Source organism: Gracilinanus agilis, chromosome 1, assembly GCF_016433145.1.
Source record: "Gracilinanus agilis isolate LMUSP501 chromosome 1, AgileGrace, whole genome shotgun sequence".
Taxonomy (NCBI): domain Eukaryota; kingdom Metazoa; phylum Chordata; class Mammalia; order Didelphimorphia; family Didelphidae; genus Gracilinanus; species Gracilinanus agilis.
In genome coordinates this window covers 21,225,365-21,238,935 of record NC_058130.1, presented here as the reverse complement: position 1 = coordinate 21,238,935, position 13,571 = coordinate 21,225,365, and the positions used below count along the sequence as shown (strand labels likewise).

Genomic DNA, 13,571 nt, shown 5'->3' with positions numbered 1-13,571 from the left:
CAGCGGTGGAAGCAGGCCCCGCCCCAAGAGGGCAGCCCCGCCCCTGCCTCAGGCCCTGCCCCCGGGAAGGCAGAAAGAGGCCCCGCCCCTACCTCTGCCTTCGCCCCGCCCAGAGAGGTAAGTCACGCCCCCGTCTTTGGTCTCGCCCCGTGAGTGCGTGAGACCCCGCCCCCTGACTCTGGGCCCGCCCCTCCCCTCCCCCAGACAACTAACCGGTTCCCCCCACCCACAACACTCCCCTCTCCCCACCGGGAAGGACCCTCGGCGGCTTCCCCGAAGGCCTGGGGATATCCTGGCGCACCGTGATCCTAGGACCCACCTCTAGGAGGCCTCAAGGTCTGCCCCTGCTGAGGGGAAGCTCCGGGAGGGCAGGGACTGGCTCGGTTTGGTACCCAATCAGCCATCAATCAACCAACCAATTTAATGATCCATACACAAACGTTTCTTAAACACTGATAGTGAGCCTGGGCTCTACCCTGACCCAAGTGAACCCCAGGCCTTCCTGCCCCCCCCCCTTCTGTTCTACCCGGGGGCGGGAGGAAAGGAGAGGAGAGGAAGGGGGAGGGGCGGGAGGGGGAGGGGAGGCCACTTCCAGAAGGTTCTGGCTGCTCCTGCAGCCTGGAAACTCATGAATGCTGGGTACACATTTACCCAGGGAACCAGGGGGCACCGTCCTGCACCCTCCTGGGCCTCAGTTTACTCATCTGTTAAATGAGTGGGAGCCCTTTCAGCTGGGGCTGCCTGGGATCCTGGAGGTTTGCTCAGGTGGCCCCTTGCTGCAGCTCATCAGGGCCCCCTGGCCCCCTCACTCTCTGGCCTAGCCTCTGCTTGAAGCCACCCTGGCAAAGCCCTCCCCTGCCCGGAAAGGCATTTCTAAAGCTGTATTAACTGAGGCAACACCACGGGGCCCTGGGAGACCCCCCCACCCAGCACCCTGCAGGCTTTGGAGTCCCAAGGGGGGAGCTTTACCCCCCTGAAACTGTCTCCTTATTTGTCAAATGCCAGACTTTGGGCTGGGGGAGCTCTGAGGCGGCCCTGGTCTCCCCAGCCTGCTGGGGTCTCGCCAATGACATGGCTTTCCTCATCTAAAGCAGCCCCAGCTTGTCGAGGCTCAGCACAGCCCCAGCCCCCGGGTGGGGTGGGAGGAGGTGGGGAAAGGCCGCTGTCTGCTGAGGGGCATATCAGACAGACCTTGTGAGAGGGCAGGCCAGGGGCTGAAAGCAAACAGCCCAGGGGAGAGGGAGGAGCAGGGCTGCCCTCTGGCCAAGGGCTTCACTGACCTGCCAAGCCAGAGATGGCCCAGGCCTCCTGACAGGCAGGAAAATGAAACCGAAAGGGACATAAGCAGTGTTTCATGGACAGCTGCCAAGGCTTTGGGCCTTCCCTTCTCCTGCTTTTCTATTCCAAAGCTCTGGAGGGGAAATGCTCTTTTTTCATTGGCTTTTATTTATTGTTATTCATTTATTTGCTCTCCAGGCAAAAAGAGGGCCATTTCAACCTCTTTACCTCCTGGGGAGAATCTGAATATGTTGGGGTCCTATGAGGGCTCCTGAAGCCCATTACTTGGGATCCCAAGATGGGGCTTCCTTCATTGGGCTGGATCAGGCCTGGGTCCCTCTAGCACAGGATGGCACCTGTCCATGGGCCAGAATCACCTTCCCTTTTCTCATTCCTAAGTGAAGCGACCCAGGCTGAAGGGAGAACTGCAGGCCCATCAGCTGTCCTCACAGGAAGGTGTTCATTCCCATTTCCCCTGCCCTGCTTTGTACATTTGAAAGCATCTCTCACTCACTTTACAAAGGAGGAAACTGAGGCAGGCAGACGTGGCCCAGGGCTTGTTTTTCCCCAGCTAGTCTACCTGAAGAGCAGTTCATCTTCTCCTTGCCCAGAATCCCTTTTGTCTGACTTCCTATTACTTTCGGAATCATTGTGTGGAGTGTGGATGATGGTGGCAGCTAATTCCGGCGATGATTGTCCAGGCTTCTAGGCTGAAAATTCTTCCCTGACCTCCCCTGGAGAAGGACCCGTGACAGGCTCAGGCCAGTCCAGTGGGAGCTTGGGCCCCGGTGGCCTACAAGAAGGGAATGTTACTTCAGGCCACAGAGCTGGAGTGAAATGATAGAATCAAAATTGAAAGGAACCTTGGAAGCTACCCAGGGCCAGTGAATAGAAAGGTGGCTCAGTGGATAGCCAGGCCTGGAGACAGGAGGTCCTGGGTCCAAATCTGGCCTCAGACGCTTTCTTGCTGTGTGACCCTGGGCAAGTCACTTAATCCTCATTGCCTAGCCCTTACCCTTCAGTCTTAAGCATTGTTACTGGGGCAGAAAGTAAGGGTTTAAAAGAAAAGAAAAAAAAAGACCCACCCAAGCCTGAACAGGATTCCCTTTTATAAGTAGCAAGTCGTCCCCCAGTCTTTGTTCAGAGGCCACAGAAAGGTGCTGAGGTGGCTAAGAATCCCAACGGGTTTCAACAAGAGTGGGGCGCTCATTCTCTGAAGCAAGAAATGAGAACAATGAACATTTTAAACCCTGAGAATGGAGAAAACGGAGCAGGATAAAGGCAATTTAGAGTATTCGGATTTCCCTAATGTAAAGTTAATAGATTCTACTCATGTGTGATGCAGCCACCGCCGAGCAACACAATTACAGTCAACTCTTTAGAAGGCGTTTTAATATAAATACTTAGTAGAGGTAATTTAGTGGCAAATTTCTTTGGAATCAGATTGGTCTGTGAATCAAGAAAAAAATGACTTAATAAGCTCACAGAAATGAAAACTCAACCATTCCCTAAAAGTTTCTAGAACAATCGATGTCAGGTAGGAGGCAAAGCAATGGTGGCTTTGTCCAGGCCCTTCTCCTGGACCCAGAATTCCACTTTGCTCTTCGTAAAAGGGAATGCATGATGGCTTGCCAAGGTGAAAATGTTTCTAATAGAATATAAAAATCTGTTAAGCAATTTTCCAGGACATTAGGCAGAAATGGCATGAGATGAGGATTCCTTTCTATGGCTGTCAAAAGAAGAACACGGATTGCTAAACCCCATATTGCTCTTAATCCAATTTGGCCTGAGAAAAGTCACTTTGCTTCAGCGTAAACCCCTCCCTGGGACCTGCTCTAGCCGCCATCACCTCTCCATCTCCTGGGCATCTTCTGATTTGCAGGCGAACTGGGCCTCTGCTGCTGGGACCCTGATGGAGCACTGACTGGTCAGTTGTAACAGGGCTGCTGGCTGCCCTCTCTGCTCCAGTTCTGTTTCTCTCAATTGGACCCAGAGAACCACAGACCCAACGGCAGCTGGGAAGCAGCCCCTACCGAGAATCTGGGTTCACACACAACAGAGAGCGAAGCCCAGCTGCAGCAATGGTTGGGGCCCACACAGGCCTTCGTGTTCTGAGCAAATCCATCAGTGACTCTGCCCAGCAAATACACAGGAACAGAAGCACCCTATGGGTGACAAGCCTTGGTTGGAATGAATGAACTAAGGCAATCATCACCATTTCCTTGCATGCTGTTATTTATCTGTGGCAGCCAAAGGTTGGCATCTGTTTGGTTTCTGAGCTGTAAGGAGAGAAGCACGGCCCTGGCCTTGCTCAGTGGTAGAGCCCAGGAAGAACAATGCATGTAGGGCCCACTTCTGACCTCCTGAAACGGGGTCCCTCTGCCTCCTGGTTTTCCTCAGGGGTCCAAGGCCCAGGCAACCCAGGGTAGCAAATGGAGCCACATTCCAAGAAGACCCTCGGACATTACCTTAAGCCAAAGTTGGGTCTCCCTCTTCCCACTGGAATATCTTGGTCTTTGCTTCCACCTAATCCAATCCCAGGATGGCCTATCAGGGAAATGTCCTTGCTGGCATCTGTGTGCTGCCACCCTCTAGTGACCAGATGGATTCTCACCAGTCTAAGGCACTGCCCCTTTCTTTGGGCACAGCAACAAGGCTGCCAAGGTCTTGGCCGTCCTCCCTTTTCCAGTGGTAGCCATGGACACCACCCCATCCATCCCTGCTCTTAGCTGGTCTTCTTTATGAACAAAGATGTGCAGGCCCAAGACAGGAAGTGGGGCTTCAAGCCCAGGGACCCACCGTGGCTGTCTGGGCACAGCTTGCCTCCTTCTCACCTCCTGCCTGGGACCCCTTATTTCCTCTGAAACCCAGCTCTGGCTGGCATGCAGCCCTCCCTCCCACCATCTTGTATTCATTTCATACATGATAGGCACATCCTCGGCCACATACCGGTCACCTCTCCCATCAGAATGGCGGTCCTTGGGGGAGGTGACCGTTACAGTGCCATGCACAGAGTAAGTCCATAACAAATGCTTACTGATTATTGATCAAGATGCCCAATGAGATAGTGGTAGAAAAGCCACAGAACATTTTCCCAGTGTGATTAAGAGCAACACGGAGAAGCGTGGGAACCCCTGTGTACAATGATGCATTTCTATGCTGACAAGTCTAGAAAATGCATGGAACAATGCAGGGGGAGGAGAAACAGCAACATTAAGGAACTGTGAGGTCTTGTTAATCTGCACAATTCCTTTTAATAAACTAATGGAGGTATGGCTAAGTGGTGCAGTGGATAGAGCACTGGGCCTGAATTAAGGAAGACCCAAGTTCAAATTTGGCCTTGGAGTCTTACTACTTGTGTGACCCTGGGCAAGTCCCTTTGCCCCCTTTGCCTCATTTCCTCAGCAGCAAAATGGGGGCCCTGGAGAAGGAAATGGCAAACCACTCTGGTATTTGCCAAGAAAACCCTAAATGGGGTCAGAAAAGGTTGAACACAGTTGAAATGACAAGCAACAATTTTTGGTTTTGTATCCATTTTAAAAGTTTTGCTTGTGTATTTGAATGGTTTTTTTCTCACCAGATGATTATTTTGTGGCTGGTTACTAAGTTTAATTTCTTTTCAAGCCACTGGCCTTCACTTCTAGTAGACTTTTGTTTTAGAGGTAAGCAATACCTATGGATAAATAACATGAGACTTCTTCTACCTTCTCTATAAGAATTTGGCCTCTTGAATGAGAGCCAAGTTTAAGCAAGACTCATTCTAGGCCTCAATTCTCATTTAGAACTTTCAATAACCAGTAATTTCATTATCTTTTGTCTTAGGGGGGCTGGGAGAGGTCCAAATGATACGACTTCATTAGCAACATATTCTGACAATCACAGGATTAATACCAGTCATTCTTTAAACTAGCTTTAATATAGGAAAAGGTGCTCTTAACTCCTCATTACCAGAGAAACTAGACAAGAGAATGTGGAGAATGTGTGACCACTACTGGCAAAACAAATCCAAACTCACATTGTCCCTCTCGTGATGAACTAGTAAGGTCACCTTTGTCTCTGAAGCACAAATGGTCACATCACCATCTTGGACACTCTTTTTTGAAGTCATTTAAAACGGACGTCTGCGGTTACGTGTCAGGGCATCTGTTCTCTGCTGGCTGTGGCGATTCCCTCCATCGGGGCCCCGCCCAGCCCCTCCTCACCTTGACAGTGGGATGCCTGTCTGGGCTCTCCTCCCATGACCTTCCGAGGATCCAGCCAAACTCCGCTTTCCTTTTGGGGGTCCCAGAGCTGCTCTCCCTGGCTCACCTCCTCCAATCACAATCCTTTGGGGAAGGTCCTTCTACTTTCCACCCCTTCTTGGCCACAAGCCATGTGGTGAACAGGCTGTAAGCCCATCACCCTCCCCTCTAGCACTCACTGGGTCACCCAGATCATGGGTTCCAAGACTCAAAACCAATGGCGACGCTGGGAGAAAACAAGGCTCTGTGGCTAATACTGGACTTGGGAGGTTCGAATCCTGCCTCAGGCACCACTAGCTACATAATCATTGCCACATCCACTATCGTGTCTAAACCTGATTCCTTCCCTTTAAAATGTGGATAATCGTATCAAGTATCTGACAGGGTTGTTCTAAGTATCAAATTAATCTTTGTAAGTGTTTTGCATACCTTAAAGCAACGATGATTACATGAAGATGAATTTTTTTTCAAGTTCAATTGTTGCCTTTAAAAACTAAGCCCCTACTGAGTCATAGATTGAGTCTAAGAAAAAATGATATAGCTAAATCTATGAAATTCAAATACTGATCTGAGTTTAGATAGCAAAAGTGGTTCTCATGCCTAAATCACACATTTAAAAAACTTTAAAAAGCTGGCTAGACAGAAGCAGCCACTATTGTACCAAATTGCTAGTTATAAGCATTAATAAAGAGAGATTTGGGGGGCAGCTGGGTAGCCCAGTGGATTGAGAGCCAGTCCTAGAGATGGGAGGTCCTGGGTTCAAAGCTGGCCTCAGATACTTCCTAGCTGTGTGATCCTGGGCAAGTCATTTAACTCCCATTTCTTAGCCCTTACTACTCTTCTGTCTTAGAACCAATACACAGTATTGATTTTAATATGGAAGGTAAGGATTTAAAAACAAAATAAAAATAAATAAATAAGAGAGATTTTCTTTAAGGTAAGATCAGTCCCAGATGTCAGCCCAGCACAGTCCCCTCCATGCTGTGCTGATCCTTGCCAAGCACCAGCCTAGAGAGTCAAGTCTGTTCAAGAGCATTAGTGAAGACCACTCTCTCCTCCCCGCACTTGCCTTTTAAATCCCACCAGCTCCTCCCTCCATGGCAATGCTGCATGTTGATGCTGACGCTCATGGGGTGACACCAGGATTAACGTCCCTAAATAATTTCCTTCACACGCAAATCTGCTTCACATGAAACACTTGTGTGTCTGGGAGGTGAAGGGACGCCCAGAGGGAAGACCCAAGAGGCAGAAATAGAAATATTTAAGTGATGTTGCTTCCTTTCACCAGGCATGAAATACATCTATTAATCAATAATTATATGAATAGCAACTCAACTTTCTCCATGATTTTCTCTAGTTGTGCTTTAATTTTCACACAAATATATGTCTGATTCTGTAAGAGCTTTAACTTATAACTCAAGAACCAGGGGCTTCTGGGACCCGAACTTTAACCATGCCTTCCATGACGGTTTTTCCTCTTTCTGTGACACAACATGACACCTCCACAAAGGCCACCCCCATCTTCAGCTTTTTCACTTCAGCAGCAGCTACAACCGTTTCTCCCACATACAAAGGGGCTGGGAAGCTGATCTCCTGAGAAATAAAGACACAGCCGGGCCCAGGCATTTTTGTGCCCAGAACAGCAGAAACGAGTCCGTTGATCAAAACTCCATGGACAATAGGCCTTTCAAACTTTGTCCCTTTTGCAAAGTCTTCGTTTAAGTGCAAGGGGTTGACGTCGCCTGTTAATTCTGAAAATGTGACAACATCATTCTGGGTAAAAGCCTTCGTGAGTTCAGCACGATCTCCAATTCTGACACTCAGATATCGCAGGTGCTGCTTGCTCAAGTGAGCACTACAGGTCTTTCTTTTGTTCAGCCTTGGCAGGCCCGGGAGAATTCTTGGTCCAGTTGTGGTCAGTAAAATTTGGCGAATAGAAATTACTGTTAACATCTTTCCAAATTTTAAACAATTACAAAAGCAGAGCTACAATGTCTTCAGGCTATAAAAGCTGCATGCATGGTTAGCTGAAAAAGACTATTTCTAAAGTTCAAAACCGTTTTTTCCACTGAATTTAATTTCAATTTCTATTATTCTAATACAAATTCTCTACTATTACCAGACAATGCAAGAAGAAATGGAGAAACCTAGAGGAAAGGAAAAAAACCAAATATAATACTGGAAAGTATGCAGGCAATGCATATTGCAATCATTTGACAGAGATAATAACTTGACAGACAGACCAGAGATCTTTTCCTACTTGAATCAAGGCCAGGCCAGGCTATGACATAGTGATAATAATAATGACAACTAACATTTCCATAGTGTTCTGATTAAAGGGAATTTTGGGAAATACTAAGGACCTTCTGGGGGATGAAGTTCAAAGGTTCAAAATCTCCATTTATACAGTTTACTGTGTGCCAGGCTGCTAGGCACTGTGCTAAGACCTTTATAATTACTGTGATTCATTGGATCCTCATGAAAATCCTGGGAGGTGGGGGCTATTATCATCCCAAGGTTTTTTGTTATTGTCCAGTTGCGTCCAACTTTCAAGAACTTCCTTGTCAAGGTCATTTTACAGATAAAGAAACTGAGGCAAATAGGGTTAAGTGATTCGTCCAGGGTCACATAGCTAGGAAGTGTCTGAGGCCACATTTGAACCCAGGACCTCATGTCTCTAGGCCTGGCTCTATCTACTGAGCCACCCAGCTGCCCCAAAAGTGATTTTCCTAAAGTGCCAGTCCAAACATGTCCTCTGCCCCCCTCCCTCAGTAATGATCAATCACCTCCCAGAATCCAATATAAAATCCTCTGGTGTTCAAAGCCCTTCCTCATCTAGCTCCCATCTTTCTGGTCTCCTTACACATCTTCTTGCCCCCAACACATACCCTTCGATCCAGGGACACTGGCCTCCTGGCTATTCCATGAACCTCCACCTCTCAGCTCAGGGCATTTTTTTCTGGCTGGCTGTCCCCCTTGATAGGAAGGGTCTCTGTTACTATCCTTCTCTACTGGCCTCTATAGCTTCCTTTATGTTCCAGCTACAGGAAACCTTTCTCAGACCCTCTTTATCCTAGTGCCTTCCTTCTGTTAATCATTTTCATCTTATCCCATGCATCGTTCATCTGTACATATTTATATATTCGTATTGCTTGTTGTCTCCCCCTCTGTGAACTCCTCAAGGGCAGGGGAAACTGTACCTTTCTTCAAACCCAGGCATCCAGTAAACAGTTTATAAATGCTTCCTTTAGGAAGGTTTGTTTTTGTTTTCCCCCAACACCAAGCTGAAATCTACTCTGTACAATTTGGAGCCCGTGGGGCCAAGCAGAACACATCTAATCCCTCTTCCCTAAGAGGACTCTAGTGCTATTTATTTAAGGGCAGTTTCAGGACTCCACTAAGTCTTCCCTCCTTTTAACTATTCCTGGCAGGGTGAGGACTGTTATCTTCTCTCCATCCAGGTCACCTTTAATTGGATTCATCTGAGCTGGTCTCTGTCTTTTAAAAAACACAGCACCAGGAATTTCCAGGTGTGGGCTGACCAGGATGAAGGACAGGAAAGCCACTCTTCTTGTTCTTTACAAAGCCTAGGAGAGCACAAACTTTTTTGGTGGTCAAATCACATTTCCCAACTGTGGGGAGCTTGTCTATCTATAAAAATAGCTTCACTGTAACTCTCAGATCTTTTTGGTGCCCAACTTCAGCAACAAGGGTTTGGGCATGGGCTAGAAATCAAGCAAAGAATCTGCATGAAAATGATGCTGGGCTTAGCTATGAGTATTATGAAGCATTCAGAAGCAAAGCTTGAGATGAACTGCTTATTTCTGATAAAAGTTCTACTCAGAAAAATACTCAAGATACACTTGAATCTTAAGTGCTTTCCTTTCCAGGTCTGGGAAACACTGAAATCTCTTTAAAAAAAAAAAACAAAAAAAAAACTTAAAAACACCACCTAATTTTCACCCTCTCTTTCCCTCTTTCAATTCCCCTCCCTTCTCCCCATTTGATTGCTTTAAGTGAATAAAAACAGTGTGTGGACACCTTCTCTCCTCAGGCAGGCCTGTAAACATCGCAAAGAGTCTGTACCTGCATCACTCTGAAGGCACATTTCTTGTTCTGAAAGAACCCCAATAGTGTTAGAGAGCTCCACAACTTCACAAGACCACTATAAGGAAAAAAAAAATCATCATTCACAAAGATGTATCTCTGCAATGCTTCCAACACGCTCAGCTCTTCTTGTATGTTTTGACAACTTATTGTTTCTGCCCAAAACTGTCTTGACCTTAAATGCTAAATCTTAAAGGACAAAAGATGGCAAATACACACACACACACACACTTCACTAGAGTTTCTAAAACATTCCCACATGTGTTTAGACATTTCTAAGTATGCGAAACATGCTTCTAATATGAAAGAGATGCCAAAATTCAAATGTCATTCATTTCCTCTTCTTAAGCCACTCTTCCTAGTAGAGAAATGAAGCATTACCTCTTGGGTCTACTCCAATGCTCTTAGTAGATGCTCTGACACTTGAGCAGGACAGTGAAGGCTTCTTACACCTTATTCCACATTCTCAGTGACCCAATGATCCTAGCCTCCTGGCTGATCCTCCTGCTTGACTCTCACCTCCTGACTCTGAGCACTTCCCTGCCTGGAAAACTCTCTGCTCCACCATTCAACTTCCTGGCTTTTTTGGATTCCCTCCAGTCCTGCTTTTTGTAAGAAGCCTAACTCAGTCATCCTCAACCTTCCCTCTGTGATTAGCCTCTCTTATTCATACACAGAGGTTTTTGTGTTATCTTTCCCATTATACTGTAAACAAACTGAGGGCAGAGACCTGGCCCCAATGCCTGGAAGAGGGCAAGCATTTAATAAATATGAGCTGACTGCTGGATTTAATGATGTTCTAGAGAGTGTATTCTGAAGGGACAGAGTTCATCCTATTTCCCCATCAGTCACTCTTCCATGTTCTAAAAAAGTATCATCTACTCAGTTACAAAAGACTCAAGGGTTCATACCTGCTACAGATTCTCAGAATTGCTGACAAGGTCTTTTCTTCATATGTCAAGACATCAAAGGGTAAGGCAGCGCCGACCTACACACAGAAACGATGCTTTTATCAGACAGTTCCTAATCCTCATTATTCCAACAGGAAATATTTTCAACATTCATATTTTATCAACCACTCAGAACATTCTGGTTAAATGGTGAAAAAATACTAGATTTCAAGTTAACAACTAGAAACTGTGCATGAAGAACATTTGCTGGAATGAGAATACTTAGCTTTTACTTTTTTCTTGCCATATTCAATGAATAGAAATGGGGACAGCCAGGAATGTCCTACCAATACCGTTACCCTTCCAAATAATGGCCATCATGGTTTCAATATTATCTTGGGTAGGCATCAGATATTAAATGGGACTTTTTTTCAAGTTTTGCACAAGTCAGAGGGCACATGAAGGCCAGCAGACAACACAGGAAAAATTTAGAAAACTCAGAAAAGCATAAGTAATCCAGATTTTACAATAAGGTACTATAGATGCTCCAAAACAGGAAAAAAAATCACACTTTTTCTCTGGCATGATGGAAAGAGGGCTAAAACATTTTACTCTGATTTTCCAGAAAGGGGTGGGGGCATGACTGTATTGGTAGTGCCAAGAAAGACCACTGTGAGGCCCTTCAGGAATCCTAGGGGCTTTTGAGCCTCCCTTACCTCTCCAAACAGGTCCTTCAAGGCCACCACAATGAGTTGCTTGAACTGGGCAGCAGTCAGTCGGGGTCCCTGCTCTTGAAACTCCCTGTAAAGAAAAGGAGGTGTAAAAAGTCCTCTTCTTCACCATCAGATATTAAAGGGCAAAGGCCAAAGACACTGGGAAAATGGACACTTACAGCTGGACTTTCAGGTAATGGTGCTCAGAAGGATTTCTGTATACAATTCTTTGGAACGTGGCTGCTGCCGGTGCCTTTTCAGTCTCGTGTCTCATAGTATGGATTGGACCTGCAGAAGGAAACCAGGTGGTCAGGGGCTCCAAACATTCACTCCCAACAGTGATTCTGATTCTGAGGGCTACCCGGCCTTGGTCCAAAGGGACATCCCCCAGGGGCCATCATAATCCACAAGCTTAGTCCTATGCTGACCTCTACAGCCTCAAAGGGTTCTGGGACAGAGGCAGGAGGGATCTTCCCGCTAGGCAGAACCTGGACAGTCCTCCTTCCCTAAGCCTGAACCCAGAGAACAAGGGCCCATGTGACCCACTTGACTGAGCCAGCCCAGAGGGCGGCATCGGAGAAGAACCAGAGGTTCCAGAACAAGATGGACTGAAGGTCCCTACGGGGAGGCAAGCCTGCTGCCCCTCCGAACCAAGCAGAAAGGCTAGAAGCAGGAGAGAGGGATAGTCTGGACTGAGACGGAGCCTTGTTTGGTCCCTTTTTCCCAGGGTGGGAAGGGGAGGAGGAGGAGGAAGCTGCCAGCTGGGCCTTGGAACCCTGCACAGAGGGAAACTCAATGTCGGGAAAGCTGATTAAAGTTATAGGCTGTATTTATTATGTAAGGAAGGAGGAAATGGGACAGCTTGAGCACAACTTTCCCTTTCTTCCTTCACAGAAACGCTCCATTTGTTTGGTGTTTAAGGTGGGGAAAAAATTAATTATTATCTAGTAATTTAAAAAAAAAAAAAGGCTCAAGACTGGCTGGGCTGAGTATCCCCATTTGTGGGGGGTGTCGAGCCCCGCCTTGATTCACCTGACCTTTCTGTAGAAGGAGAGCCAAGCCCTAGGTTCAAATTCTACCCTTAGCCAGATGTTTTTTCACTCCTTCCTTCGAGTACTTAAGAAGCGGTTAGAGGCGGAGATCCCGACTTGGGTTTACAGTGTACAGCCGGGTCCGAGTCAGTGGCCTCCTAAGCCCCAAGGCACGCTCACACATACATTCGTTCATTCGTTCTCCCGGCCCGCCCCGAGGCCACCAGTCTCCACGGAGTCTAACCTTGGGCTGCCCCTTCACCTCTTGGGGAGCCCACGGGGACAGAGGTTCCAACACCTCAAAGTGGTCTGGGAGCGGGCGCACACGCGCCCACACTTGTACAACCGGAACAGACCCACGCATGCGGGACCAAGCCGGGAGACACGAGCGTAGTAAACCTGTGGGTTGGAGGGTGTGTGCTCGCGCGCGCACGCAAGAGAAAATGAGCCAGCGCCAGAGGGCATGCGCGTGTCAGTAAGATGCGCCTGCGCACTAGGGGGCGTGCGCGGGAGGGTTAGAAGGTGCGGCGTGCTCTTCCGGTTCTTTAAGGCAGAGCATCATGGGAATAGTGGCCGACTGTGCGCTGCACCCCGAGTCTCCACGCTTAACTCCTTTCCCCAGAGTACAGAAGGCCCCGGTCGAAAAGCCTGCTACAAGCCTTTCTTCTTATTTTTCTCCTCACGATCACTTCTGCGAGTGAGACGCCGCCCCACGAACCCCCGCAACTCACGGTTCACGTTCTTTTGGCCACACCGCCCTCACTTTGTCCGAGCTGGCGGCGCTTCTTCCGGAAACATTCCGCGCAGGCCGGATATGATGTCACCGCGCCCCGGCGTCTTCCTTCTCCCTTCCCGGTTGATTTAAAAGGAGAAGGAGCTGGAGCTGAAGAATGTAGCTGGGAGAGATGCGGTTCCGCCACTAAGGGGCGCCCCTTTCTGCACCCAGAGGAAGAAATTCCGTCTGAGTCCTAGGCAAGTCACCTGCCGGGTTTCCCTTCTGGGCCTCGGCTTCCTCATTTGTTAAATGGGAATAATCATGGCGCTGGGAAGGAGTGCTCACCACCCACTTTGGAATGCTGTAGGACCCGGGTTCGAGTCTTTGCCCTTTCCAGGACACATCTGCTCCCTAGAAGCCTCAATCTCCCCATCAGTAAAATGCACATAAGACCCAGCGTAGTGAGGTTCAGATGTGTGTGCAAAGTGCTTCATATCCTGTAACAGGAAGAAAGTCCTTCTAGCAGGTAGATGCCACCCTTGGGTGGGAGGAGGACCCGAAGCCAGGTCTTCTGATGTCCAAGGACACTCTGCCTT

At 48.0% G+C, this 13,571-nt stretch overlaps 2 protein-coding genes across 4 annotated transcripts; both read right to left on the bottom strand.

Moving 5' to 3' along the window:
• Positions 1–6,858: 6,858 nt before the first annotated feature.
• HTD2 (hydroxyacyl-thioester dehydratase type 2) lies at positions 6,859–7,575 on the bottom strand. The gene has a single exon (XM_044656801.1). The coding sequence runs from the start codon at positions 7,470–7,472 to the stop codon at positions 6,936–6,938; it is 537 nt and encodes a 178-aa protein (XP_044512736.1). The 5' UTR covers positions 7,473–7,575; the 3' UTR covers positions 6,859–6,935.
• Positions 7,576–7,582: 7 nt separating this feature from the next.
• Positions 7,583–13,042, bottom strand: RPP14 (ribonuclease P/MRP subunit p14). Of its 3 annotated transcripts, none has more exons than XM_044656804.1 (6): positions 12,992–13,042; positions 11,409–11,517; positions 11,233–11,317; positions 10,538–10,614; positions 9,606–9,684; positions 7,583–7,666 (listed from the first exon to the last, which is right to left on the bottom strand). In XM_044656804.1, exons 2-6 carry the CDS (start codon positions 11,501–11,503, stop codon positions 7,610–7,612), a joined length of 393 nt encoding a protein of 130 aa, XP_044512739.1. In that variant the 5' UTR covers positions 11,504–11,517; positions 12,992–13,042; the 3' UTR covers positions 7,583–7,609. The 3 variants fall into 3 exon arrangements, with proteins under 3 accessions (XP_044512739.1, XP_044512737.1, XP_044512738.1); XM_044656802.1 differs by lacking the exon at positions 12,992–13,042 and adding an exon at positions 12,505–12,680; XM_044656803.1 differs by lacking the exon at positions 12,992–13,042 and adding an exon at positions 12,523–12,680.
• Positions 13,043–13,571: the final 529 nt, after the last annotated feature.